Source organism: Opisthorchis viverrini (assembly GCF_000715545.1).
Source record: "Opisthorchis viverrini unplaced genomic scaffold opera_v5_15, whole genome shotgun sequence".
Classification (NCBI taxonomy): Eukaryota; Metazoa; Platyhelminthes; class Trematoda; order Opisthorchiida; family Opisthorchiidae; genus Opisthorchis; species Opisthorchis viverrini.
In genome coordinates, this window is record NW_008751671.1 from 2,446,380 (window position 1) to 2,472,036 (window position 25,657).

The window sequence follows — 25,657 nt, forward strand, 5'->3', positions numbered from 1 at the left end:
TGGGCCAATTCTAATGACCTGGCCAATTCATGAGCTTCATCGAGAGTGAGTTCGTTTTGAGCTAGAAGTCGTTCTCTGATGGTAGTAGACTGAAGTCCGTTGATTAGAGCATCGCGTACACTTTCGTTTTGATGGTCAATGGTGGACACCGCCTTGAAATCACAATTTTTGGCCAAGGATTTAAGCCTCTGAACAAACTGATCAACATCTTGACTGGTGTCTTGTTTGCAAGTTTGTAGAAGATGGCGAGCATAAATTATATTCTTTGGACGAACGTACAACTTTTCAAGTGCACTGATAGCTGATTCGTAATCTGGACAGTCAGCGATATAAACGTATACAGGTGCATCCACAAAATGGATGAGAGTTTCGAGTTTATTTAGATTGGACGACTCGACAGTGACCTGAAACGTTTGGAAGGTTCGGAACCAATGATTCCAACGCGTTGTTGCGTCTGGAGAATTAGGATCTGCGTCGAAACACTTGGGTCGCAGCAACGGTTCCATTGTATCCTTAGACAAGTAAATTGTTGCGAATAGAGTTTCGGTTCTGATTGAGCGCGAGAACAAGAATGAATAGCGTAGAATTAATAGCGCTTTACTTGTCTAAGAATAGACGTACATAAGCTGAAAATGAAGGCAAAAGCGTGGTTAATACAACACGATAATGTGAGCACAAAGAATATTCATGACAGGGTGTCACAGCTGAGCGTTTTTTTTTCGTGCAGCGAACTGAGGCTTCTTATGGTCTTCTCCAGCCGTTATCTCAGAGCCGTACCTGGTGTTGGTGAATCCGCAACGAGGCGATTGGAAAACGAGTACTCGGTCTGAACAAGAGGAGTTTCCGTCGAAGAATGTATTCAGCACAAGAAGCTACGTTGGTTGGTCCATGTATTGCATACTCCGAACCATCGTTTGCTGAAAACAATACTGTTTTCCGTGCCCAATTCAGAGTGGTAGAAGCAGAGAAATGGCCAATCCGTGATTTGGTAGATGGGTGTGAAAGATTGCGAAAAGTTTGGGTGCTGTCGGTGCTACTCGCCTTCTAGAGTGGGGAATGGGTAATCCCTATGGGGCCCGTTTGATGGGGACGCAAGATATTGCTGTTGATCGATGCCAGTGGCATTNCCTGCTGTCGTTTCTATTCAGATTGTTTGAATGTGTGTTTGGAGGTATGTGTACCTCGGAATGGTTGTAGTAGGTTAACATTAGGTTTGTTTTCCATCAACTCTTATTATTTCACTTCACTATAGTGCCTTCAAGGAAATTATGGTTGTGCGGCAGTGAAGCATCAATATGGAACACTGATGTGTTCTCCTTGATGATGAGGTTATGAACAGCAGTCTGTCGGGGCGATGCTGAGAGGCGAAATGTGGATCATCTGAGCGCGTCCTAAGCAGTTTGCGGTGCACGACCAAACGGGGGTCTTGCATGCGTCTTCCAGAGATAACATACATCGACAGAGATGGAAAGCAAGATTTCAACAAGAAATGACTTCTTCCCAGTGTGAGCGAATGTTATGGACATTTAAGGCTACAATGTGGATCAGATTTCCGGAGCTCAGTATGGAATTATTTGGGTTTATTTTGCTGGATGATGGTTCAGCCAAGGTAAACGACTAAGAGTCTGACGGTTGCGTTGGACGCACTACACCGTTTGATGGTTGGGAATGGTTGAGGGTTGAGGGCTAGTGAATGATGAGCTCTAAGAATGAGTGGTACTTACCCAGGCCACAAAAGTTTGTTTGAGTCACTCCACTTTGAGCCATTGGCTCAAAAGCCTAATCCACAATGTAGTGGAAGAAGGTTGGGCTTTATTCTGTGACCCCTCTTATGTTCTCCGACTCAAAGGTTTGAGACTCGGGAGAGCTGTTGTTAGGGTTTTCATAAGGAACCCTTCCCGGAGGCAATGGCCCATTAGTTTTTCATCCACTTGGCGATATGAGCCTGGCCTGGCCTGGCCCGAGTCCGTAGTAAGGCATAATTGTCTGACTCCTAATGGAGCTATCCGCATAAGAGAGCTGTTGGTTTTCATAAGGAACCCTTCCCGGAGGCAATGGCCCATTAGTTTTTCATCCACTTGGCGATATGAGCCTGGCCTGGCCTGGCCCGAGTCCGTAGTAAGGCATAATTGTCTGACTCCTAATGGAGCTATCCGCATAAGTTAGCAGCATCATACCTTAGCTTTAAAAGTATTTCAACGGTATTGTGCAGGTTATCGCGGGCAACCTTTGGGCGACCAGAGTGTGCGTTGTTTAGCGCCGATCTTTTCTAAACCATCCTACATCGCGGAAAGGCAACATCGCTGACCCCGTGTTGGTCATCTGAAAGAAACACTTTCCTGCCTTCACGCTCTTATCCCAGAGGACAGCGAGACTTCACCTCCTGGCTGCCTCGCAATACCATTTCAAGCTGTTCTTCATTGGGCGTTGACCTTCCGCTTGTAATTTAATCTTGAGGGACTGATTCCTAGCCATTTTGACTTTGAAGCCCAACCGCCACGATAGCGTTAAGTTTGGTTTATTTCTAATAACAATACTAGTAATCATTCAGCTGTAACACACTTTCGTCGCCAAATCGCGTGCCACCCGAAGGAAGGACAAGGACCGGAATACTACCAGGTTGGCCAAACTGTGGTTGGGTTCGAGCCACATACATTGCGGTCAGTACCTTTGCACCACATCCACTGAGCTGTCTCGAACCCGTTCTCTCCCAAGGATTTGGTTCAAAAACGCTATGCAGTGTTGTGAGAGGTTACAAAGGACATCGTTTTAACGTGCATATTTCCTAGTGACCCTCTGTAAAGGTGAATAATCAAGGATAGTGGTTACCCCACCCCAAACAAGAATTGACCGTGTTTGTTCAGTGCCATGTATGAAATCTGACGACAACCGCAGTTTGTCAGTAGATCTGTACTTTTCCACAGGTTCACTAGTTCGACTTGAAGCTGATGCTAACGGCTATGAAAAAGGTGAATGTAAAGATTAGGTGGACTAACCTGACCGGGACTTTACCACGGGAGCCAGTATCACTCAATACGTGTGGGTTTTCGTGCCTGTGTGGAACAATAAAACGACTTTAGGGACGTTCGAAGTTGGCCGAACAATAAAGCAAACCATCCTGAATACCGTTGTTTGGAGGCCAGTCGACCCTATCAACCGAACGTCACGTCATTTGGACAGATGTGTCAAGTGCGGGCTACACTAACCGAAGTTATGCCCTGATTGGTCAGAATGTCAGCCAATCTAGACCGAGCATCTTTAGCTCGACGCTTCCTGTCATCTCTGGAGATTCTAGCACAACCTTGTGCTATGCGATGACCCTATAGATACAGTTGTAATAGTCTTCCTCCGTCTGCATAAAGGGCTCTCTGAAGCTGTCGTGCCTTTGAGTATACCGTGATGGAGCAGGAAGTCGAGGACCGACACAGAGTTGCACAACCGTTCAGCAAGACGCAACAACCTTGTTGAGTCCTCTCAGTTGAGAACTCTCAGCAGTCAAAAGGAGTTTATCCATCTAAAGAGGACAATTTCGGCCAGTTCCCGGGATTCAGTATGACAATATTACCACACACCACGAAAGTTTTCACAGAGGAAAAACAAAACGTTGCACAAGGAGTCGACCTTGGAAGGTTAATGAACCAGGAGTAGTGCAATCTCATTTTTAAGGGACATGCGTGAACACCTGGGTGACAGCTGATGAAAAATAGTTGCGTGCAAACGGAAAATGATTTCTTGAAGGGTTTGTACCAAGTTAGTTCGGGAACTTGATGTGGATTACAACTTAGCTCTTCGTGAAAATCTCCCCAACTCAAACTAGAAGTCGACAGGAAGCCAAAGGTGACAAAGAACCTCGTAACAACGCAACTTTGCAGATCAAACTGTCAGAAATTAAGAACCGGTCTCACTCCCGGGCGGGAAATGAGGACTTATTTCTGGTCTTTATTTGAGACTGCCAGTGGGTTTACCCATTCTTGCCATATGTTCTCCATTCTACCTGCCACTGGGGCGCTTGCCACCAGTCCACTCTAATTCTGAACCATCCTTAAGGTTGTAAATGAATAGGAAAGGTCATCAGAGAGTTCACTTCAAGCTGGGTTGACAGCTGACCTGTTCATGCATTCTGGAAGTCGTCACCATACTGGTAGTTCTCGTTATTGCCTTGCTGGGTCCGGACTTCCTCCAAGTCTACTTGTGCTTATGTATTCCCCAAAGACTACCTGATCCCTTCAACATGACTGATTGCATGTCACTTGATTGGTTCATTTGGAATTTGTGTTCCGTTGCTGTTTTGATTCATTGTAAGTCGAGTTACTTTGGTCTCAGGCTTTGATGTCACTGTGGTATTGTGGAAGCACTACCTCTATCTCCAATTCGAAATGTCTTGCCGTCAATAGGTGGCATCCAGTTTGACCCATCGGCAATTTATTTGCATCGAGTAGAGAATGCAGTGTCTTGATGGATAAATTCAACCGGTCAGTAATGATTTATTTCAAATGATGTTCAGTGAGTTTATCACTTTTCTTTTCAGCCTGCTCTACCACCAGCCGTTAGCTGACTCATTCAAGGACTCGGAGGTTTTGGTATATAGTCTATGGCACCAAGGTCCTCCGTTGGCGGAGAGGCATCTGATGGTCGAAGACATTCGTAAGTCGTTTTCGATGGCTGGACAAAGGGTAACATTTTACGCAGAGAAAATGTCGACTTTTACGCTGTGTTGGAAGTGGAGAAGGAGGCCACACCTGCTGATATCAAACGTGCCTATCGGAGGGTAACCAAGTTCTCACATAAACAGGTTCATTTTTCCACAGCTCGCCCTTCGGTTCCATCCAGATAAAAATCCCGACGACCCGAATGCCAGCGAGAAAGTAAGACGATTCTACTTTTTTCTTCCATTATGTCAGTTCAAAGAGATCAACCGAGCCCACGCCGTTTTGAGTGATCCAACGAAGCGTCGAATCTACGATCAGTATGGTTCTTTCGGTATTTATCTTGCCGAACAAGTGGATGAGGATACGATGCGAGCCTACTTTGCCCTTCAAAATCCATGTCTGAAGGTAAGTAACTATTCTCTTTCAGAGACTGTTAGATGAGTCGTGGAAAGCTTCGTGCACCTATAAAAAGAGGTTTTGGTGTCACAATAATACAATCTTAAATGAAAATATTGGAAAGGAATAGGCAAGTTTCTCGGGGGCGAGTAAATGTGTGGACAATACCTGTTCCATAAGTTTATATACCACCTGGTAGATGGTTGAATTGTAATCACTTACTTGATGTCAGCATTCTTTTCGAGTGATCCCTGTGTAGGGAGTGCTTAACGTTTGACGAAACTTCCATAAGACCTTTAATGTGTTTAATGAATTAAAGTGTTTGTATACGAAGGAACCAACCAGCAGGTCTCTGGTTAGCCCACAACATCTATAGAATCTCCCAGCTACTCACACTGCTAATCAGCCTATTCTAGCCGGACGGTTGTGTTCAAACTACTAGGCGGTTCGAAAAACCCTGGAGTTCCGTGAGATACACGGATCCCTAATTAGGATGAAACAGCTATACAATGCTTCTCGGAACCCTGGAGGTGAGATACACGGATCCCTAATTAGGATGAAACAGCTATACAATGCTTCTCGGCTTTTCAACGCACATTGCTTTTCACTTACTTACCAAAATCTCAGTTGAAAATTCCCAATTCTTACAGTCAACTTTTTTAAATAGCGCATATTCAGCCTGTTCGGTCAAGGATAGGTTGTGGCACGGAGAAATACCTACGTATTTAATTGATGCCATTTGAAAGCGAACTGATCGATAAAAATGACTGAACACTTTGGTGCAGGATGTCATAATGCTTGTCCATCATAAGTCAAAAGGCTACATCGAGATACTGGTATTTTCAAATTAAGGAAGCAATGCCTTAGCTCAACTACGCCATTTTGAGGGAGAATTGACTTCACATGATGTGTGATTTAACAATCAACGGCAACATCGTCTGCGTACTTGCAGCCGATAAGAGAGTCAGCTACCGGAAGCTTTCTTATAGGTAAGCAAAAGGAGAACGGTGACCTAATCACACCCAAAAGGTGGTAGGAATAGGGTATTTCTGGCCATTGTAAGATTTCCTGTAAAAATCATTTAGCTGTAGCACACTTTTGGTGCCTAGCTGCCATACCATTTGAAGGTAGCATGGGGACTGGGATACTCCCAGGTTGCCAGAGCCTAGATAAGGGAAGTTAAGAGACAAAGGTCGGTTGGGCATTCCGATCAGTAAATTCGCGCTTTAACCATTGAATTATCTCTCCCCAACGTTTTTCCTGACTTCTCAGATAATGGCTTTTTATCTCAACATATTGCTTCCATTAAGTGTACCGATTTCCTGCACTGGTTATACCTTCAACGATGTTTGTAAATTTGTATTCATGCAAATGAAATCAGCTGTTTCTTGCTTGGGGCTCTGTTGCACGTTATCGTGCTGAGTACCCTGCAGAAATGTTACTATCTACCCACAGCTCGCTGCATTACACACTACAGCGCTTGTGCCCATGAACTATGACATCCTAGTTCTCCTGGCTCATGCTTGCTGTTTATTTGCTCATTTGACCAAATCCATAGTTGCTATTCGGTAACTTGTGTATCAATGGGAGTTACTCTTTTTACAATTGCTTCAAAAAATGACTTGGCAGCGAAGTATAAAAGCTATAACCAGTAAACCCAGCTGCGCTGATCGTTGCTATCTTCCTGGATGGGGACCCCGAGGCGGGCCACATCAATGGTTAGAAACATTGTCAGATATGGCTTACTCGCGCTCTCAATGGCGCTCGTGCATCCAAGCTGTTGCCTTCAATTCATATCCCCTTCCCAACCCCCAACTTGACAGTCCAGTGACAGTGCTATATTTACGCACCAATCAGCCCCCGCCTCTAATGTGCAGCTACCTACCCCACCTCCCCAAATCAGCGGTGAACCAAACTGACAGCTACAACCACTGTACGGCAAGTACGCGGTTATTACAGCTGACAATGATGATGATGCCAACCAGCAGGTCTCTGGTTAGCCCACAACATCTATAGAATCTCCCAGCTACTCACACTGCTAATCAGCCTATTCTAGCCGGACGGTTGTGTTCAAACTACTAGGCGGTTCGAAAAACCCTGGAGTTCCGTGAGATACACGGATCCCTAATTAGGATGAAACAGCTATACAATGCTTCTCGGCTTTTCAACGCACATTGCTTTTCACTTACAGGACAAAATCTCAGTTGAAAATTCCCAATTCTTACAGTCAACTTTTTTAAATAGCGCATATTCAGCCTGTTCGGTCAAGGATAGGTTGTGGCACGGAGAAATACCTACGTATTTAATTGATGCCATTTGAAAGCGAACTGATCGATAAAAATGACTGAACACTTTGGTGCAGGATGTCATAATGCTTGTCCATCATAAGTCAAAAGGCTACATCGAGATACTGGTATTTTCAAATTAAGGAAGCAATGCCTTAGCTCAACTACGCCATTTTGAGGGAGAATTGACTTCACATGATGTGTGATTTAACAATCAACGGCAACATCGTCTGCGTACTTGCAGCCGATAAGAGAGTCAGCTACCGGAAGCTTTCTTATAGGTAAGCAAAAGGAGAACGGTGACCTAATCACACCCAAAAGGTGGTAGGAATAGGGTATTTCTGGCCATTGTAAGATTTCCTGTAAAAATCATTTAGCTGTAGCACACTTTTGGTGCCTAGCTGCCATACCATTTGAAGGTAGCATGGGGACTGGGATACTCCCAGGTTGCCAGAGCCTAGATAAGGGAAGTTAAGAGACAAAGGTCGGTTGGGCATTCCGATCAGTAAATTCGCGCTTTAACCATTGAATTATCTCTCCCCAACGTTTTTCCTGACTTCTCAGATAATGGCTTTTTATCTCAACATATTGCTTCCATTAAGTGTACCGATTTCCTGCACTGGTTATACCTTCAACGATGTTTGTAAATTTGTATTCATGCAAATGAAATCAGCTGTTTCTTGCTTGGGGCTCTGTTGCACGTTATCGTGCTGAGTACCCTGCAGAAATGTTACTATCTACCCACAGCTCGCTGCATTACACACTACAGCGCTTGTGCCCATGAACTATGACATCCTAGTTCTCCTGGCTCATGCTTGCTGTTTATTTGCTCATTTGACCAAATCCATAGTTGCTATTCGGTAACTTGTGTATCAATGGGAGTTACTCTTTTTACAATTGCTTCAAAAAATGACTTGGCAGCGAAGTATAAAAGCTATAACCAGTAAACCCAGCTGCGCTGATCGTTGCTATCTTCCTGGATGGGGACCCCGAGGCGGGCCACATCAATGGTTAGAAACATTGTCAGATATGGCTTACTCGCGCTCTCAATGGCGCTCGTGCATCCAAGCTGTTGCCTTCAATTCATATCCCCTTCCCAACCCCCAACTTGACAGTCCAGTGACAGTGCTATATTTACGCACCAATCAGCCCCCGCCTCTAATGTGCAGCTACCTACCCCACCTCCCCAAATCAGCGGTGAACCAAACTGACAGCTACAACCACTGTACGGCAAGTACGCGGTTATTACAGCTGACAATGATGATGATGAATTGCTTCAGCAGTGTTATCCGTCCCCTAATAAAGTTTTACTAGACTAAAACGATGATAAGCCTCTGACCTCACGTATGTTATCCCATTCTTGATGTGTGCCTTAAAGCATGAACGACAGGCTTCCTTTAGCGGCTGTGCAGTCAGTTCACTCAGGTGACGAATGGTTGGTGTGTAAATGACTGAATCTAGGTTGACCTCTCGTTTCATGATCGTATCCTTCATCTGAATGGGCTGCACGAGGCCACCGTTTTATAAAACGAGAGGTTCATCTGGATTCAGTTGAGCCTCCCGTCAAAATCAAATTCGTATACATATGAGAGTATCTGGCGGACTCCATCCAATTGCGGTTCAAGTGAAACGGTTGATGGAAATTCGGGAGTAGAGCCTACCTGATGGGCCCCAAGAAGGGCGGAATCGATCGTCAGTTGTCGGATAGTTCGCAGCAACCTTGTGATTAGCGTATTACCTCTATACAACGTCAAAACCTACTTTTGAGAAACAGTCTGTGGGGCGGTAACCAGATGAGATAGTGACGAACCAGGTATATACGGACAAGTTGACTCCTAGCTCACGTGACACTTGGCTATCCCGTTCTGATGCAACATATTATATAGTCAGCCGTTCTCTGAGCCAGTCTCACCTCGGATTGGAACTGGATGGGTTGACCCTTGGCCAGTTCGATTGCTACTTAGCTGAAAGCTACGAATCACCGGATCAAGGGGGCTTGTGTATCTGCTGTGCTCTGGCAAGCACTTAGCGGTTCACAGAAGTGCAGAACCGTGTACCCGACACACCAGCTTTGTGAACAGGTGTGAAACGCAACAGCCATTACGCGATGAGGTGACAATCAATATACGGGCGCCCCACATGCATCTGTTGTTATGTGAATGCCAATCTTCTCTGAAAAATCTTTTGATGCATACAATTACAACTAGCGCAAAAGAGCCAGGCCCAACCAGGTAAACTTCTAGCCTACTGTTTGGCTGCTTAGCTACTCCAACTACCTATTATGGTGCGCAAATAAAAGAATATCATACGAAGAAGATTCCGTCTGGATTCAATGAACAGGTATTTCATTCGCAGCTCAACAGTTGCCCATGACTGAACAGTCATATAAATTGTTTAACTAATGGGCGGAAGGTCGCGAGTTGGAAACTCTCTGGGTTTCACGAGACGCGCACCGCTGACGATTCTCAACAAGGATGAAACAACTGTACAGCGCTTCCCGGTTTTTCGGCATAGACTGGCTTCCCTGACATTATGAAACCTCTGCTGAAAATTACTAAACCTCACATCATCAGTGATGTAAAGCTTCTCAAGGTCATATCACCTGTGGTGTTTGATTTCCCTGCCAGATTATTTAGTGCAACAAAAGCAGAGTATGTAACATCACTCATGTGGGCCGGTAAAGTGCATGTCGAGCGTGCCGTCACGATGATAGAAGTTACAGATAAATCACTGCTGCCGTTGGCGATACCGGCCTGATTGAACCACGCAATAAGATACGTTAGTGATTGCTTTGGTACACACAAAGGATGATTGAAAAGGGTGTGTCAGCTCCCTAGGTGGTGAGAAGTTTCCTTCTATAATCCGGCAAATGAACACTTTGTAAAAGACGTTTGGTGATGGCGGATTTTGGACAGCTCGACTCTGCTGTGGGAAGCCACTCCCTTACGTGTTCCCCTATTGGCTTCCTCAGGTATCTGATGGTTCTGCCAATGTATCTAGAACAACAGGTACAATCAAATCGGTGGAATGATTTGGATTTAGCAAACAAAGCAACTGGGTGCTTTTTCTTTGGGGTTTGGATGCACGTTTTCATTAGTATCCTTTAGGTACCCTTGATCGCCGCTGCTAGACGGTACTTAATGGCGGACCATGAAGTGACCGCATTTTCCTGATCAGTTGAATTGTGCGACGTGTAGTCTGAGGGCTACAGCATTTCTACCTTACCGTTTAGTCCAATATAGCTTTGGACAATCGCACTACATAATATCGCCAGGTTTGGCAACATGGTAACGTCTGCGGGATAGGGTTCTCATTAGAGGCCGTTTTCGCTCAATGGAGACAATACCACAGTGTGCAAATGCTGGCCTGTCGAGACGGCTTTATTGAAGATGTCATAATAATCAGATCCGTCGTGTTATTTATCCAATGGCACATCAGGAAAATCTATTCTGTCGCTCTACGTGACTACTACGGTTGTCAAAATTGTTGACTGTATGATTGTGATCCTTGCAGATGGCAACTAACTCAAATGCCACCAGTTTTTTTTAAGTCGTATCTTGGAGTTTATGTTTCAAATGGCCCGTACATTTGTATACCAGCACCGGTTCTAACAGGCTTCTCTGTGATGCCTGTCTATATTTTTATGACATGTACTGCTGAACAAAAACTGCACAGCTGCCCTATGCAAGTGTAAGATTTTGAATCTCCCGATGAAAGTTTCACTATGAACTAACCGGAATTTTCGCATACAATGTGGGTATCAATCGAAGCCATTTCCGTTTTCGCGCTACTTGGAAATTATATTTGAGACCACATAAACTGGGTCTTACTGGCGCAATTTTTCAACGATTTATTGAGCAAGTCATTCTCGGCTTAGGCGTCCATATCACACTTTAATTTTACCGGGCTGCTGTACTTTCTTCAGAATCACTCGATTGTGAATGACATGAATGTGTCACGGCAGATATCGTTATCCTTACCTTCTGGCTGGTGATCTTGAATTAGTTAGCAGATCACGACTTGAATCCATAACCCCAAACCGATTTTTTTCGTCTGAATCACCACCGCGTTGGTGACGTGGACAGTAGTTCAGACCGATCTCTATAATCAACAAGGCTAGACAGGCAATTTTCGAGATATCAGTGTCGCTAGCTCATCCGCAAATAGGAAATTCCTCATGGTGAATTGGGATAAGGCATGTTTCCATTCATATTCCTATAGTTATCACTGGAGAACCTATTACGCAAGACGTATCCTAATTCTAACCTAGCTACCTCTCACATTCCCTTTGAAACACTTCGGTGGGCAACATATACTTGTAGCTTTTTCTGACAGTTTGTATGATTTCGGCCGCAATTCAGTTGACTAATTGAGAGGGTTAGCTGAAGGCTTTCGTAAAAAGCCCTGAAGACGGGGCTTGACATCAAGAATCCTCCTTCTGAGCATTCTCCTATGGCGGCTAGGATCCAGTTGACCATTGTGTCCTCAAGCGACTATCGTCATGTTATGTAATGCTCCCGGTGTCTGTATATCTACGGATATTCATACTGAGCTAGAGTCATACATTGGCAAAGTATACTATTTGTCTCTCAAAAAATATTTTAACTGGATTTTACATTGTGACTGGCCTGCTGCAACAGTTACTGTTGAGGACATTTTTTATGGAGAAAATCCAAGACTTCTTCATATATCACTATCCTGTTCAATGATTCGAATGGTAAATTCGCAACAACCAACCGATATGAGAGCTGTCTCGGCGGACGACTCGACAACCCTTCCCAGATCTGACAATGGCAATCACTTTCCACAACGGTATAGTGACCAACAATTACTTATTGCAGGCACAAACGCGAGCGCCCACACTGAGACTGACCACCTAACAATTAGCAGTAGATGGCGATCTTGTATTCAAGTGTCACCTATTCTGGAATATGTGTGCAATGTGACCTCGCGCCCGTATTCCATGACCATGTTGCAGCTCGTATCCCAGTAACCTAGGACGAGACCGCCACTGCGACACTGATCATTCAGGCGTTGACGAATTTTATCAGCAGAAGTTATCTAGACAACTTACGAAAGCGAAACCAACCGGTCGGTCTAATAAAGGCTAGTTTGATGACCGAAATTCCGAAGATTTCGCGTTTGAAAGCGCGAGTGCCACAACAGAAACACATTTAATTCATTTTGAATTTCACTGATCCATATCTAAGACCGAGGCTAGGGAGGACAATACGATTCAGTGATATGATCTGTGAGACGACGCCTGACCTGCAGTCTCAAGACTAACCGGTAGAAGTGGTGACCAAGGAAGCCTAAGAAAGAAAAAAGGCATGTCTGATCGTCGTCGTATCGATGGTTGGCATCTTCGAGTGCTTTTAACCGGTCAAAATGCAGTGATTTTTCTTTAAATACAAAGTGTATGTGACCGTTGGAGGTCGTTTATTGGCGCATGGATTTCTGCCTTGAGAGTATATGTCTCCTGGATCGTGTGTAGGACTCCAACTTCTTCACAAAATCATTAGAGACTTAGTTTCATCTTCGCTCATTTAAAAGTGTATCAGCTTTTTTGACTAGTTTTATATCGATCTGATTTGCCAAAACGGACCCGACTAAAATATAGGCACATGTTGAACGAATAAAGTTTCTTCCATATTGTCGAGATAAATATGTGTACATGAAACGTTGCGAATCACCCCCGCACATCGAGTTGAAATACATGACAGCAGTTTTCGCTAAGTTTATGACGTCGACTTGTGACAGCGCTATTAGGAAGCGATGAAAATGCAGCCTCAATTCTAGCTTACCAACCGGATAAAAGATCATAGGTTTGGAAGAGCCTAACCGCACCGAGGTTTCGTTATTTTTTGAAGATAGTGAATTCCGACCAAATCACTAATTTGCTGTACAATTCTTCACCAGAAGTCTCAACGATTGCCGGCACAAATCAACAGCTTGTTGAAGCGAACATTCTTGCGCCTGTCAAATGATCATCATTAGTCCTGAAGCTCCTCCTCCAATCAGATTTTTATTTTTGAATTCGTTCATCAGCATATATCTGCTTCCCTTAGTGCTACGCACATTTTAGCGGTTCCCTGAGAATACCATGTTCAACCCACTACACTCAATTATGGTCCAACATCTTATCGTCTCGGGGACTAAACCGTTGCACGTACTACAATGCCCCCCCCCAGCAGAAGCCAGCATGGTTGCGAGAGCGGCTTCCCTTCCATTTCCTTCCAGAACCAATGAGAAAATGTCCCCCCCCCCAACCGCTCAATGTCTGTTGGCATACATCACGCGTTCCATGCGTATTGCGGCTAATGAGGCCCAAACCTAGAATAAAAAACAAAACACAACAACCCATTTTTCGGACAATCACAAAACGCTTATTTTCACTGCTCTATTGAAGTTCACGTTCGCGATGAATTTTCTAGTTTTGTGGTTGGTTAAGTGGTGTATACATAGCGATCCAGGGGACATCTGTTGACCATTCAACAAGTTTATGATGGTGTACTTATACACTCTGGGACAAAATCATATCACTAATTTTTTTCACCATAAATCCAGTCCTGGTGAATAATATAGGATGATTTTAGTCAGTAATTGATAAAATACGTAGGGACCGATCCCAGGAATTACTTGAATGTCACTTTGACGAACCTGTGTAAAACCAAGGATAGATGTAAAATAGGGACGACGAGTTGGGGGAACTCCTTTGTGAAGCTGTTTGGTCGAGAGATTTTGATGATACTTTCCGGCCATTTCGTACACATTATGCTATCACACTACTTATTCAATGTCAGACAACTTGGGAGCGGCTCCACCCCAATATTAACAGTGCAGCCTGCAACCGAAAGCAAGGTCAAAGAGATCCTCACCATTGCTGAGCTCGGTTACCTGTGTCATCATTTGAGGCTTGCACAAAAACTGGCCATAGCTAACCGTATGATGTATGGTACGTTGGTAACGATGTCGATAACCAATTTAACTGTTGCACTCAGAGCTGTAGCCGCCTCCTTAGGTGTGTAAATTGTCCCAGTTGTGAGTAGAAATCCGAACATCTTGTCGCCTAGCACTTACAAATTTTAAACCCGAACTTCCAGGTTGCGACAAAAACTTAGGTCTCCGAGGCACATTATCACCACTATATTTACAATCTGCCGTTATGTTCTTTTTGATGCTGCGTTTCAAGGATAAATCTTTACCGCCATTCGCACCATTTGTCGGTACTTCAAGACGCGTCAACCAACACAAGAGATTTGGTGGGTATCCAGTGCGTTTTCTCCTTTTCTTTTTGACGGCACGTGTCTGAGTCGGCTGACTGGTGGTTTTTAACTGTTCCCAGGTTGATTTAAACTTAGCAAAAAGTTTGGTCCGGTAGGTGTGGATCACCATTGGATCGAAAATCTTCCTCAGGTTTTGGGTGTAGACCTTTTCCATGTCCACTGTGGAGACAACTTTTACCAGTGAATATAATAGGACCGGCGTTCTTGCACACAACTTCACCGTATCTAACTGATAGCCGTATGATCGATCTGGCCTCATGCGTGAGTTGACGACGGAGTTTCGAATAGCGAGTCAACGTCTGCAACAACTTCTACCCCATCCTCAAACACTGAATGCCTGTGAATGCTTGGTGACATCAATTTAAACATGTGAAACTTTTCATTGGAACTTTCGTAACTTGGATCAATTAGGTTGTCGTGAATTTGTTGGCTGAGCTGGGCGATTTGACTACAAATGGTCTACCACCATTCGGGCCCAATCATCCAAGCATTTTTGTGCGGCGAAGCACTGTGCTGCGTCAGTGGGCATGTGGATGTGGAGTTACTCTCTTGGCCAGAATAGTGGGTTCCACATAAATATTTACTAAAGTTAATGATACTAATTCAGCAGGGCGACTGACTACAATTGTTGTGTACCCTTCAACATCTATCGATCAATTCATACTCTCTGTTGCTGTGCTGAGCAGATCACATTTATGATCACAATATTGCGCTTGTGCACACAAGTGAACTTAACTGTTACTTCTCATGACCATTGTACTCACCTTGTACTGTTAGATCTCGATATTATTTGAATGGAAACCTTCGACCTTATTGAGCTTGACGCCAAGGTTTGACGTATTTCTCTGAAATATTGCGATATTGACCCACTTTTCGGTTTTGCCAGGGAACGTCACTGCATTGTATCTGGTAATCATCCGAAGGGTCTGATGTAGTTTTTTTTATTGTCTCCTTAACTGGGTTCACCGGTGATTCATCCTTTTGCCGTTAACACATTTAATGTGTAGCAGGCTATTGATCACTCCTAATGTTTGAACTCGGCCTAGTTTCACGCCACTTATCTGTGTAAATTTCCGTTAACCTTCAACGAACGCGATGTCAGAAGGAGAGCTGTCAGTGTTTCTCTGTAGTATCATACGTTTTACTGGCTGTGAGTTTCCAACACTCTGGGCTATGTCAGCGTGAGTTTTGGTTTTTGTCCTCGAAGGCGCTGACCGTGAGAGAGATTTCCGTGACGAGCCTTAACGGCTATTGATTGTTTTAACTCGGCAAAATGCCCAAATATGTACACCCTTTACACCTAGAAAGAATTGAGTCTCAAGCACGCACACAGTGTTTCCGCTGTTTCCGGATTTGGTGAAGTAGGGTAGCCTTTTTCAAAGTCAATGTGACTCACCACAACGTCAGATTTCGAGCTCTATCTGATTTACACATTTAGACAGCACTTAGAACTGCAGTAGTCGCCCGCAAGGGACAAACGAAGATAGGCGGTTTCTTCGGAAAAATCCACACTATGCTTCTTCCTGACAGTCATAACTTCATAGGCTACCCAACCCAAAAAAGGACCGCGCTACTCCGATAATTCAGTTCGTAATGACTGAGAAAGTCAAGGTTTCTGGAAGATCTTCAACAACTCATAGCCAGTTTCGCCCTTCTTGGGGCTCATCAGACAGGTCAAGTCCTCGAGTTTCCGTCAGTCTCATGTTCCGCTTGAACCCAAATTGCACGAAATTCGACACGCACTAGTTTGCATACCAATTTGTTTTTCACGGGAGACTCAACTGAATCTCTCGTTTATGATGTTCTTCAACTGGATGTGCTGCACGAAGCCGCTTCACTTTGCAATACATGTCGCACTGCATTGCATAGACGTAGTGCACTACTCATAAGGTTTCTGTGTCCGCCTGATGAGCCTCGAGGAGGACGAAACCGGTCATGGACTGTCGATGAGTTTTCAGCGACCAAATCTGTAGTGTCTTACGTCTATGCACACAAACTGTTCACATGAGGAACGCATTTAGCCGGCTACTACAACACCGGTGCCAATCGTAGGATCGTTGTAGAAGATCGCAATAAGAAAAGTTCGTATTCGACAGTACGTATGCGTACGGCAGTGGAGCATCAATATTGAACACTGATGTCATGCTGTCGTTGATGATGATGATGTATTCGGCCCCTTCCGGATTATTCTTGTCGAGATTATTACATACCAGCTGTGGGTGTCGGAGGGCACTCGTTGTGGCTCTCTGAAGGACAGTCATCCTTTTTAGGTATTAAATACGTTCCGCTGTCTTTGACCAAAGAAAGGGATTTTAGCTGCCCAAGATTGCTACTGGTTTTCTGACACTAGGAGCATTATTTTCGATAAGCTTGAAAATTCTACTGCGGCGCTCATCTTGGAGGAAATCCACCAAAGGGGAACATTCCTCTCTGAAAAGCAAGTTCCGCAACACGTACTACGCTGCCCCCAAATTTTGTTTCCCAAATGGGCGCCCCCCTGTTGAATGGACCTTTTTGTCCAATTCCAACGAATTATCCTCTTTAGGGAATCCGCTATAAATTTCCATCGAGGAACGAGATGAAAAAATCCCATCCCACTTGTTCTCGATTTGGTTGATATCGTGGTAGTGGATTTGATACAGACCGGCACCGACGAGCTGACTCAACTGCTGATACCACCCTAAGACCAGGCCTTCGCGTAGTACAGCATTGATGATGTCAGTTATTCACACTCACCGATTCACTGAAAAAATTGAATCGCTTCACGTTTACTCTATATCACTGTGGTCATGAGGGTATAACTTCAATAGGTCAGCACGACTCGTGATGCTGAGTGACCAGTTGGTTTGCCTGACAAACAGCCGTATCTGATGCGGCCTCGAGAGTGTTTGAAGAAAGCAGAGCGATCAACCGGCATCGGCTTTATTCGGCTTGTGGAATGAATATAGTCTTCGACGCGACTACCAGTTAGAGTAGACGCACCGGAGTATATCGGCCACTGGCTTGGCTACGCTGGGTGTGATCTGTCTCGTAAGGTGCATAATTCTTCAATGCAAAATACGGGAGCAATGGATATATCCCTACTGTCAAGTGAAAAAATGAACCTAGCCCAAAGACCTGGAGGCGGTAAAACATGTCATAATACTGTCTGTGTGACTAAGGTTAATCGTGCATGAGTCTGGCAGATGCTAACAGTTCGGTCTGTTTTCCGGAGGCTGTTGGAGTCTGTGGGGTTCCCTGGAGAGGTAGAATTTGTCTGAGCAACAGCGCTAATCTGAGGGCAGCTGTGCGTTACTGGTAGTCCGTAGTTTGCCACGGTTGCACATATGGTGGACTTAGTGTCCTGCGATCAGTAGCGGTAGAGCAACCCGTTTGCATGAACCCCCATGATTTATGAAGTAGATACCGGACACCAGACCCTATCGTACCGTGCTGTTATGTCTTACGTTTCTGTTGACTGGCATCACCGAGCCACCAAAGAACATAGATTGATGTCTGATGCTGAACAAACCTCTGTTAGTTGAAAACCTGACAGCAGATTTTTCATGATGTTTGGCCTTTCGGTATATCACTTCGTCGCTGCCGTTGAAATTGATGAAATTGTGCATATCGGTTACTCGCCAAGATATTTATTAACCTCCGTTTTCAATACCTGCCCGTTATTTCCTGGCTTTCAAATATTCTGGGGTTTTGTCCCTCTAGACTGTCCTCCTCCTGCTGATGAGACAAAGATGTGATTTCAATAAATGAAGAGAATTTAATGCCCCAGCTGAGGTTTTTAAATACGATGCTGAAACTAGTTCAGTTTTCGTTTGTTATTTAGACGATATTTTGATGTATATTTTGCTCTGAGTGACAGTGTTCACTCATCCACAGAATCTAATCACGAACGATTGTTCTCAACTGATGCTGTAACAGCGAACAAGTTTCAACTAATCAGCTTACACCGAACAAAGCTGTCCTGCCGCAATGTTACGTCATCGCGGAGAGAACATCCTGGTGTCGTTTGTGCTGCTACGTGACTCATCCAGTAATTGTGCTTTATCAGACTCCAACTCCGTGGACGAATGACTGCTCGTTTGCGCTCCATTTCGTTTCCATCTACAACTCGTTCATCTGTGTCTGTTTAACCTGCTGATTTCACGAACTTGTGTCCGGTCGATAGTTGCGGACCCTTCTTTACTTGGTCCATGATCCCTGGTTGTATGCTTGACCTACCCCGCCTTATGTCATATGAACGGAAACCGAAACTTCTTTGAGAACACTGTGTCTGAAGAAAGTGCGATTTAGCGTTGAACGTTTAGGCTGAATAAGTCTGCTTGGTGATACCTTACAGACAAACTACTCGCATCATGTTTTAACACAACCTAGAAAAACATCATATTCTTAGCCGTTTCACAAGTGGTGCCACGCTCGGCTGAAGGATAATGCATAAACCGATATCTGGTTGACTGACTGAAGCTTTCTGAAGAATTTGAGCCCTTCATCCATCTTGAGATTCGGCTTTCGTCCGTGAACAACCGTTTTGTGTATGAATGCGTATGCACGACTGTCGACACAACTGGTTGCATACGAAAGTTTATTGTGGTTACCTCATAAGGGGGTTATTTGTCTGAAGCAAACAATATAAAACGGAGGATCAGTTTTGTAGCAACGAGGTAACTCAGTTGGTGGATTTCCAGGTCACAAGAGTGACTCTGCTTACACGCCATGGTATACACAAGCAGTACTTGTCACTCTAAGACCCACATTGTCCGCCTTCTAATCGTCTTCCTCACCTGGTAGTATAAACTTTATTTCTAATCGTGTAATCACTGGGCTATAGAATCGTCTGAACTACCTTTGTCCATTTGTCAATCCACAGCTGACGGCAACCCACAACTGTTGTTGGCTGCGAGAACTTATGCATTTCCTTCATTTTCAATCTCTCCCAAGATTCCTCATTCGAGTGATGTTTATTTCGATAGATCTCTCTTCATCGCTTTCTGAGTCACCACACTAATCCTTCTGCACATATAAGTCTTTTTAACCGAACTCCACTTTTTTCGAACCCCCCAAACTGTCTGAATAATATGGTTAGTCTGAGGATCAGGTGCGCTTCCATCAGTTAGTTGTGCCTGACGGCGTTACTTGACTGTTCCGGTCGACAGAAAAGTAGATAAAATATGGAATATTTCGCACTTTTAGAATGAGTAATGTTGCTCTGGTTTTCAAGTAAGCAGATCGAGTGTAAACATTACAAAGCAATCATTTCCTTTTGCGAAGAGACTATGCTGATATACAAGCGATCTCTTCACTATATTTTTGGAAAATTCTTTCGTAGAGGGCACATAGGTTAACCCCCGCCAGTCTCGGTACCCTACAGTGGTCTGGTAGAATTTCTGGTTTTCTACCAAACGAAGACCAACCCACGTTGTGTAGTCACTATTTGTTCCTGTTTTGTTACTTTTGTTTTATCCACTTTGTATGAAAAGTCTCCACTTGTAGTTCGTGCTTCCTCATACATGCCCATTTTTTGCGTAATGAGATATTCCGTATAGTTTTCGTAGAAAAAAGCACTAGGATCGGATTTGACTGACTCGCTCTACTGGGACTGAAGAGAATTATTCTCATCATCGTTGTAAAGAAAGCACGTGTTAACTCTGGTGTTTCACCGGCATACAACATTGGCTTTAAGAAAACCTTGGAGTAACAAACGAGCGTATAACCAGAAGAGTTCTTAGCTTCAAAATGACAAGCATTTCAAGATGCCTGCACTTTGAACATCCTTCTAATTAGATTTCGAATCATAATGGCGACACCCAGTCCTGATTACTCTTTCGGAATTGGAATTGCTCACCTCCTGGTTTGGTGGTATCAGTTAATCCAATAATTTCATTGCTATGCATGTTTCTGAATGGAAGTCAAAGTGCACACAATACGAACACGGTGGTGTTCAGGCACATACCGGGTCACCGTGTGTCTTCTAGAAACCACAATCTGAATATTCAGAATGAGCCTAAACCGTTATTGTTATGCTATTTCACCTTGGCTTGCTTAAACTTCATATCTCTACTGTTGGCTCGTCGGACAATCGCCCTGTCTTTGCTCTCAAACTTCACTTTGAGGCTTAATCACCGTTTTTAGCCTCCTACTGCTTTTGTCAGTTTAAATTTTGTGGCGAAGTTCGTTAATGGGTCATCAGTTAACTTTAATCATCGTCACCTACTATAGCTTCATTTCCTTCCTCTCTCTCTCTCTGTTCCCTTCTTATCAGTGCTGCCTGGGTACCCTGTTCATCCTCTCTTGTTGTTGCTGCTGTTTGTGCTGCTGTTGTTGCTGTAACTTTTGCTGTGGACATTGTCGACCCGCCCACGAGCAGGATGACTTTCGCGACATACTAGAAGAGGTAAGGCACGGTGTGCTCACAAAGGGTGAAAGCTTTCTCAGCTGTATTTGCTTGTGTTTCGCCCGCGTCCATTCTTTTTCATGTCAGGATATCTCGCTTCTACTCGCGTGATGTCAAGATGGGAGTTTATAGGGTCAGTGAAACGTTTGTAGTACTCAGGGTCTCAGATTCCTGATGATAAGGATGAACACGCATAGTGGAGCATTGTCCACAGGCCCAGTGAACTCACTATGCCATTATCAAGGGCTTTCTGTACCGATTGTTCGGTCACGTCAAGCTTAGTTAAGCCATTTACTTACTCCATCGCCGTGACTCTCTTAGTAGATACGCTACAGGGCACCTGTTCTTAGTCGATTTTTCTCCGTCGTATAACCTCACGCAATGTCGTATTGTCTTTTCTTGAGGTATATTTCTAATTCGACCCCAGTTTTTCAGGCCACGATGATTTGTCACGGGACCACCTAAACTTCAGTACGGCCTAATAATTGAAGTAATTTGATGATATTCCGTCGGCATAACCATCCCGGCACTCACCATTCATTCGGAGGAGGGCCTTTTTTGGAAACATGGTGATTAAAGCTGTGATAGTAGAACTGCATCATTCTACTCACTCCTTTCTTCTCGATCAATCTACGAATTTTTGTGCTTCGGGACTATAAATACCCGCCTTAAACAAAATACGAAGCGTACTGTTCTGTACTGCGCTTCTTCCCTCCTGTTTTGGGTACACTGATGGATTTCTCCGGTCATATATCTTCTCCGCACTGCCAATTACGTATCCCGCGTCGGAGTTGCAAAAGGTTTTTGTAACTTAGTCGATGAACGGACGCCTCTACAACGGGTGAATCGCGTTCACGAAGTCGAACATTAACTCTCGCCTGGATTGAGATAAAAGTCCAGGTGGGATATTCACTGCAATCAAACGCCGGCTCTACCCAAAATGTCCATTAAATGTGTTCTGTTTGTGCAATTTTGTCTCGGGTTTGATCTATGGAATGATATCGAGTTTTCTTCAGAACTCAAATCGTCGATATTGAACAGCTGTTTGAATATGTACATTCCGGTTGACATATCAGTGACGGAGTATTCTACGGAAGTCATTACGCACCTGTGGGTCGGAGAGTGCTCCTAAATCGCATAGGGCATTTTTTGCCAAATCTCAGCTGGCTCCGTTCTTCCTAACTTCAAGCCCACAAGTCCATATGCATGTTGTTCAAGGCAGTGTATGGTCGGTGTCGGCAATTTAGATATATGAAACGGCTGTTTTATTGCTGAAGCCGGGATACTTGTGCACACCAAAACCGCTATGAGAAGTACATTGCATATCTTTGCTGCGTTCATTCGCGTGGTTAGATAACTGTAGACACTCAGTTGTTCTCTGCGCGATTATTTAAGGCCGGTCAAAACTATTCCTTATTTTAAATAAGGACGGAACGCCACTTCTCTCAAGTTATTCCCGGTGTCTGGATTTTGGACACCAGACCACTCCAGTTTCATCCATTCTGGGGCGATAAGCCGGCTTCACCAAACAGTGTCTTATATAAAGCTACTTTAATTACCTCTCCGCCATCATTCTGACACGTTTAAATCCACAAGAAAATAATTCAAATCTGTATAAACTTCATCAATTATATTTCCAGTTCACACGGATCACGTGTTCAGAGAAACGGAGACCTCTCTAACGATGTCTCCGAGTTTTACCAGAGTTAGGTGTGGATGGCAACCATTACGTTGTCGAGCGTGTTTCAATGAGACTGTAATGATAATAAACAACTTGATTCCTGACCATCTTGGTTAGTCGTACGTCCCAGATTTCTGCTCCTAAATCTCATGCCCAGTGGAATATAATCCAGTACGTCTCTATTGACTGTCTTTCCCAGTTAGCCTTATGGCTTCGTTTTGTTCCCACACTTTTGGAAACCGCGCAGACATTGGCCTCAGATAGTCCCCACCTGTCCAGTGTCAAATAGTTCTCGTGAAGACTGTTTCTGTGCACAACTAACTGCCCGGGGTGCCGAAAGCTTTTCAACATTGCGTGTCGAATATTCACTGTGTGGCTATTGCTTTTACGGTATTGAAATGTGCGAACGGAAAAGTAGTTCTGTGATATACACAATTTACTAATTCCCATCTTTTGTTTTAAGGGGACTTTAATTAGACTGTTACTCATCAATTGGTTCATAACAACTCACCCGGGTTGCTCATTTTTGTTGACCAGTTCATTTAATCGGTCCTGCGAACGAACGGGCTCACTCTTACTCCTCCCCATCGTCTTCATAATCATTTACGGCGTCCATCTATATCCGTGTGCGATTGATTGGGGTTTCCATTGGTTTTGATAAGCACAAATCAAAAGAAAGAGCTACTGAGTGCACTTCGTATCCTTAATCTGGCAAGCTAGGCCTTATTAAGTTAAGTGTCGCTTATCAAGTTTCCTAAAATGATAGACGTCACAATCACTGTTTTCCTAGAAAGCCAATAACGTCAAAATGAATGTCTTATGGAAACGGAATCAATCACTTCTTAGAACAATTACAGAACCCGACCGAATCTTTTGATAACTGACGATCTCTGAGACTTACCAATCGAACATTCTGTAACCAGGACGAAGTTCAACCAACGGTCTGATGACCGTGCGATCCCAGTGTTCAACAAGAATTACTCTGATCTCTCAGGCCAACTGGTTTCCGTTTGCCTTGGTGACCACATCAGTGATTATCACAACACGCTCATTCACGGATGTCATCTATTGATCTGTCAGTGTACGCAAGTCGACCTGGCTCGATACTCTAGTTTTTGCGTACACTGCCTATGTGTGCTTATGCGTTGGCTAGCAGTCATTGTACCTGGCTAATCCTGTAAGCTTGTGTGTGCGTTCATTTATATAGTTGGTTTCGTACTCAGATCACCATGTTCCGTTTTTTGGATACCTGACAAAGGTGGTTGACTGGGTGCACATTTGAGGGCTGTTAATGGCTTGATTACAATATCGCTAGTCGCAGCCAGCGCGACTGTCTATGGGTAGGCTGTCCGTTTTAGTTCGCGAAACTCAAGGTGTCAGTGAAAACTGTCTGACAAATGAATTAATAAACATCATATTCTGGTTTGTCACTCGTGGTTTTCTTTTAGTGCGCAAAAAATTTGAGTTATAGGGGGGAGGTCATCATCAGGGGCGATAATTGCATACAAACAAATGGTAAAAATGGATGCCACTTGGAAAGGTTGATCAGAAACACCGGTGCATGCGTTCTCTCCCGACGGACCGTTTCAAAAGATCGGCCGAAGCTGGTCGGTCTCCTCTGGGAACAAAGAGACAAAATGACAATCAAAGGGATGCATTTTGACGTCTCGTCTCTTCGATTGGTTTTCAATCATTGGAGCTCCCTATATCCAAGATGGTTGGACGGGAATGCCGCTTGATGATACCACAGCATGCACAGCAGTACCATCACCTGTCAAACACTCAACGTAATGGGGTAGGCAGTATCCACGCTGGAATCATCCCTGACTGGAGAGAGTGCCACAACAGCAGTGAAAAGAATATGGTCGTGCACGGTTTCAGACCCAATTCGGGTTAACGTATGTAAGCTTGTTAAGGAGATTTCCCAACGTCTACTGTTGTCAGTTTTTTAAGATGATGGAAGAGATCTTTCTTAGTTATCTGTCATTTTGCGGGTGTTTTAAAGGAGAGCCACAATAGGAATGCAACACATTCAACGCATCGTTGTATGACTATTAAATTTTTTTCACCTCTACATTATCGGTTTTCTGCATGCTCAATAAAGTGTTCCCTCTAGGAAGGGCCACTTTTCTCTTTCCCTAAGAGTGGTCTTTGTTTGGCAAGACTATTGTATTTGGTGGCAGGCCTCCAAAGCTCGGTTTCCGTATGACGGGGAAAGGAATTAAATTGAACGATGTTTTCCAACCCAGTCATTTTGAAGGTGATTTGAGTCAGTGTGTTCGCGTACAACAATGAAATTTACGAAATGGTTGGCAGCTTATCGGTCCCTGCTGTGAGAACACCTAATGGTGGTAATTGGTAAAAGCCAGGAGTTAAGTTGCTGAATCACGACCGGAAAGTTCGGAGTTAGCCATCGTGACTACCTCAGATTATTTTGAAATTATACACCAAAAGGGTACCGCGACTGAACGGTTTGTAAGAGTAACTAATGGGAAAATCAACCTTTATTACTAACATGCAGAAACCCCGCGAAGATTTTGTTTCTCGATTTGTTTGGGATTAGTCATGTATGTCTGCATATCATGTGCCTCCAGACTCGGTTTCATCTCACTGACCACTGTTTTCGGTACACTTGTTTCCCTTCTATGTTCTATTATAGGGAATGTCATCATCGACAGCATGACATCAGTGTTCAACACCGATGCTTCACTGCCGTACAACCATGACTTATTTGAAAACCTTATTGTAAAGAAAAGAATAAAGGTGGATGGAGGAGGGACTTAGTGCTAGCTTAACACAATCATTTCGAGGTGCCTACACCTCCAAACATTCACTCAGGTAATCTGGATAGAAACTGACAACAAGAACGCCACTGACATCGGTTGACAGCCATATCTTGTAGTTTCTCCAACCAGGCACAGTGAGGATTACGCGGTCCCCATCCCAAGCGTTTCGTGATCTCCTTCATACTC

The 25,657-nt window shown here is 44.1% G+C and overlaps 1 protein-coding gene across 1 annotated transcript in view; it reads left to right on the plus strand.

Moving 5' to 3' along the window:
- Window positions 1–1,056: 1,056 nt before the first annotated feature.
- Window positions 1,057–25,657, plus strand: part of T265_01420 (hypothetical protein) — a gene marked incomplete at both ends in the record, with an annotated part of 49,662 nt that continues 25,061 nt past the window's right edge. Inside the window, 4 exon segments of the mRNA XM_009165446.1 lie at window positions 1,057–1,171; window positions 4,650–4,792; window positions 4,809–5,054; window positions 20,873–21,004. Coding sequence (XP_009163710.1) covers window positions 1,057–1,171; window positions 4,650–4,792; window positions 4,809–5,054; window positions 20,873–21,004 — 636 coding nt within the window.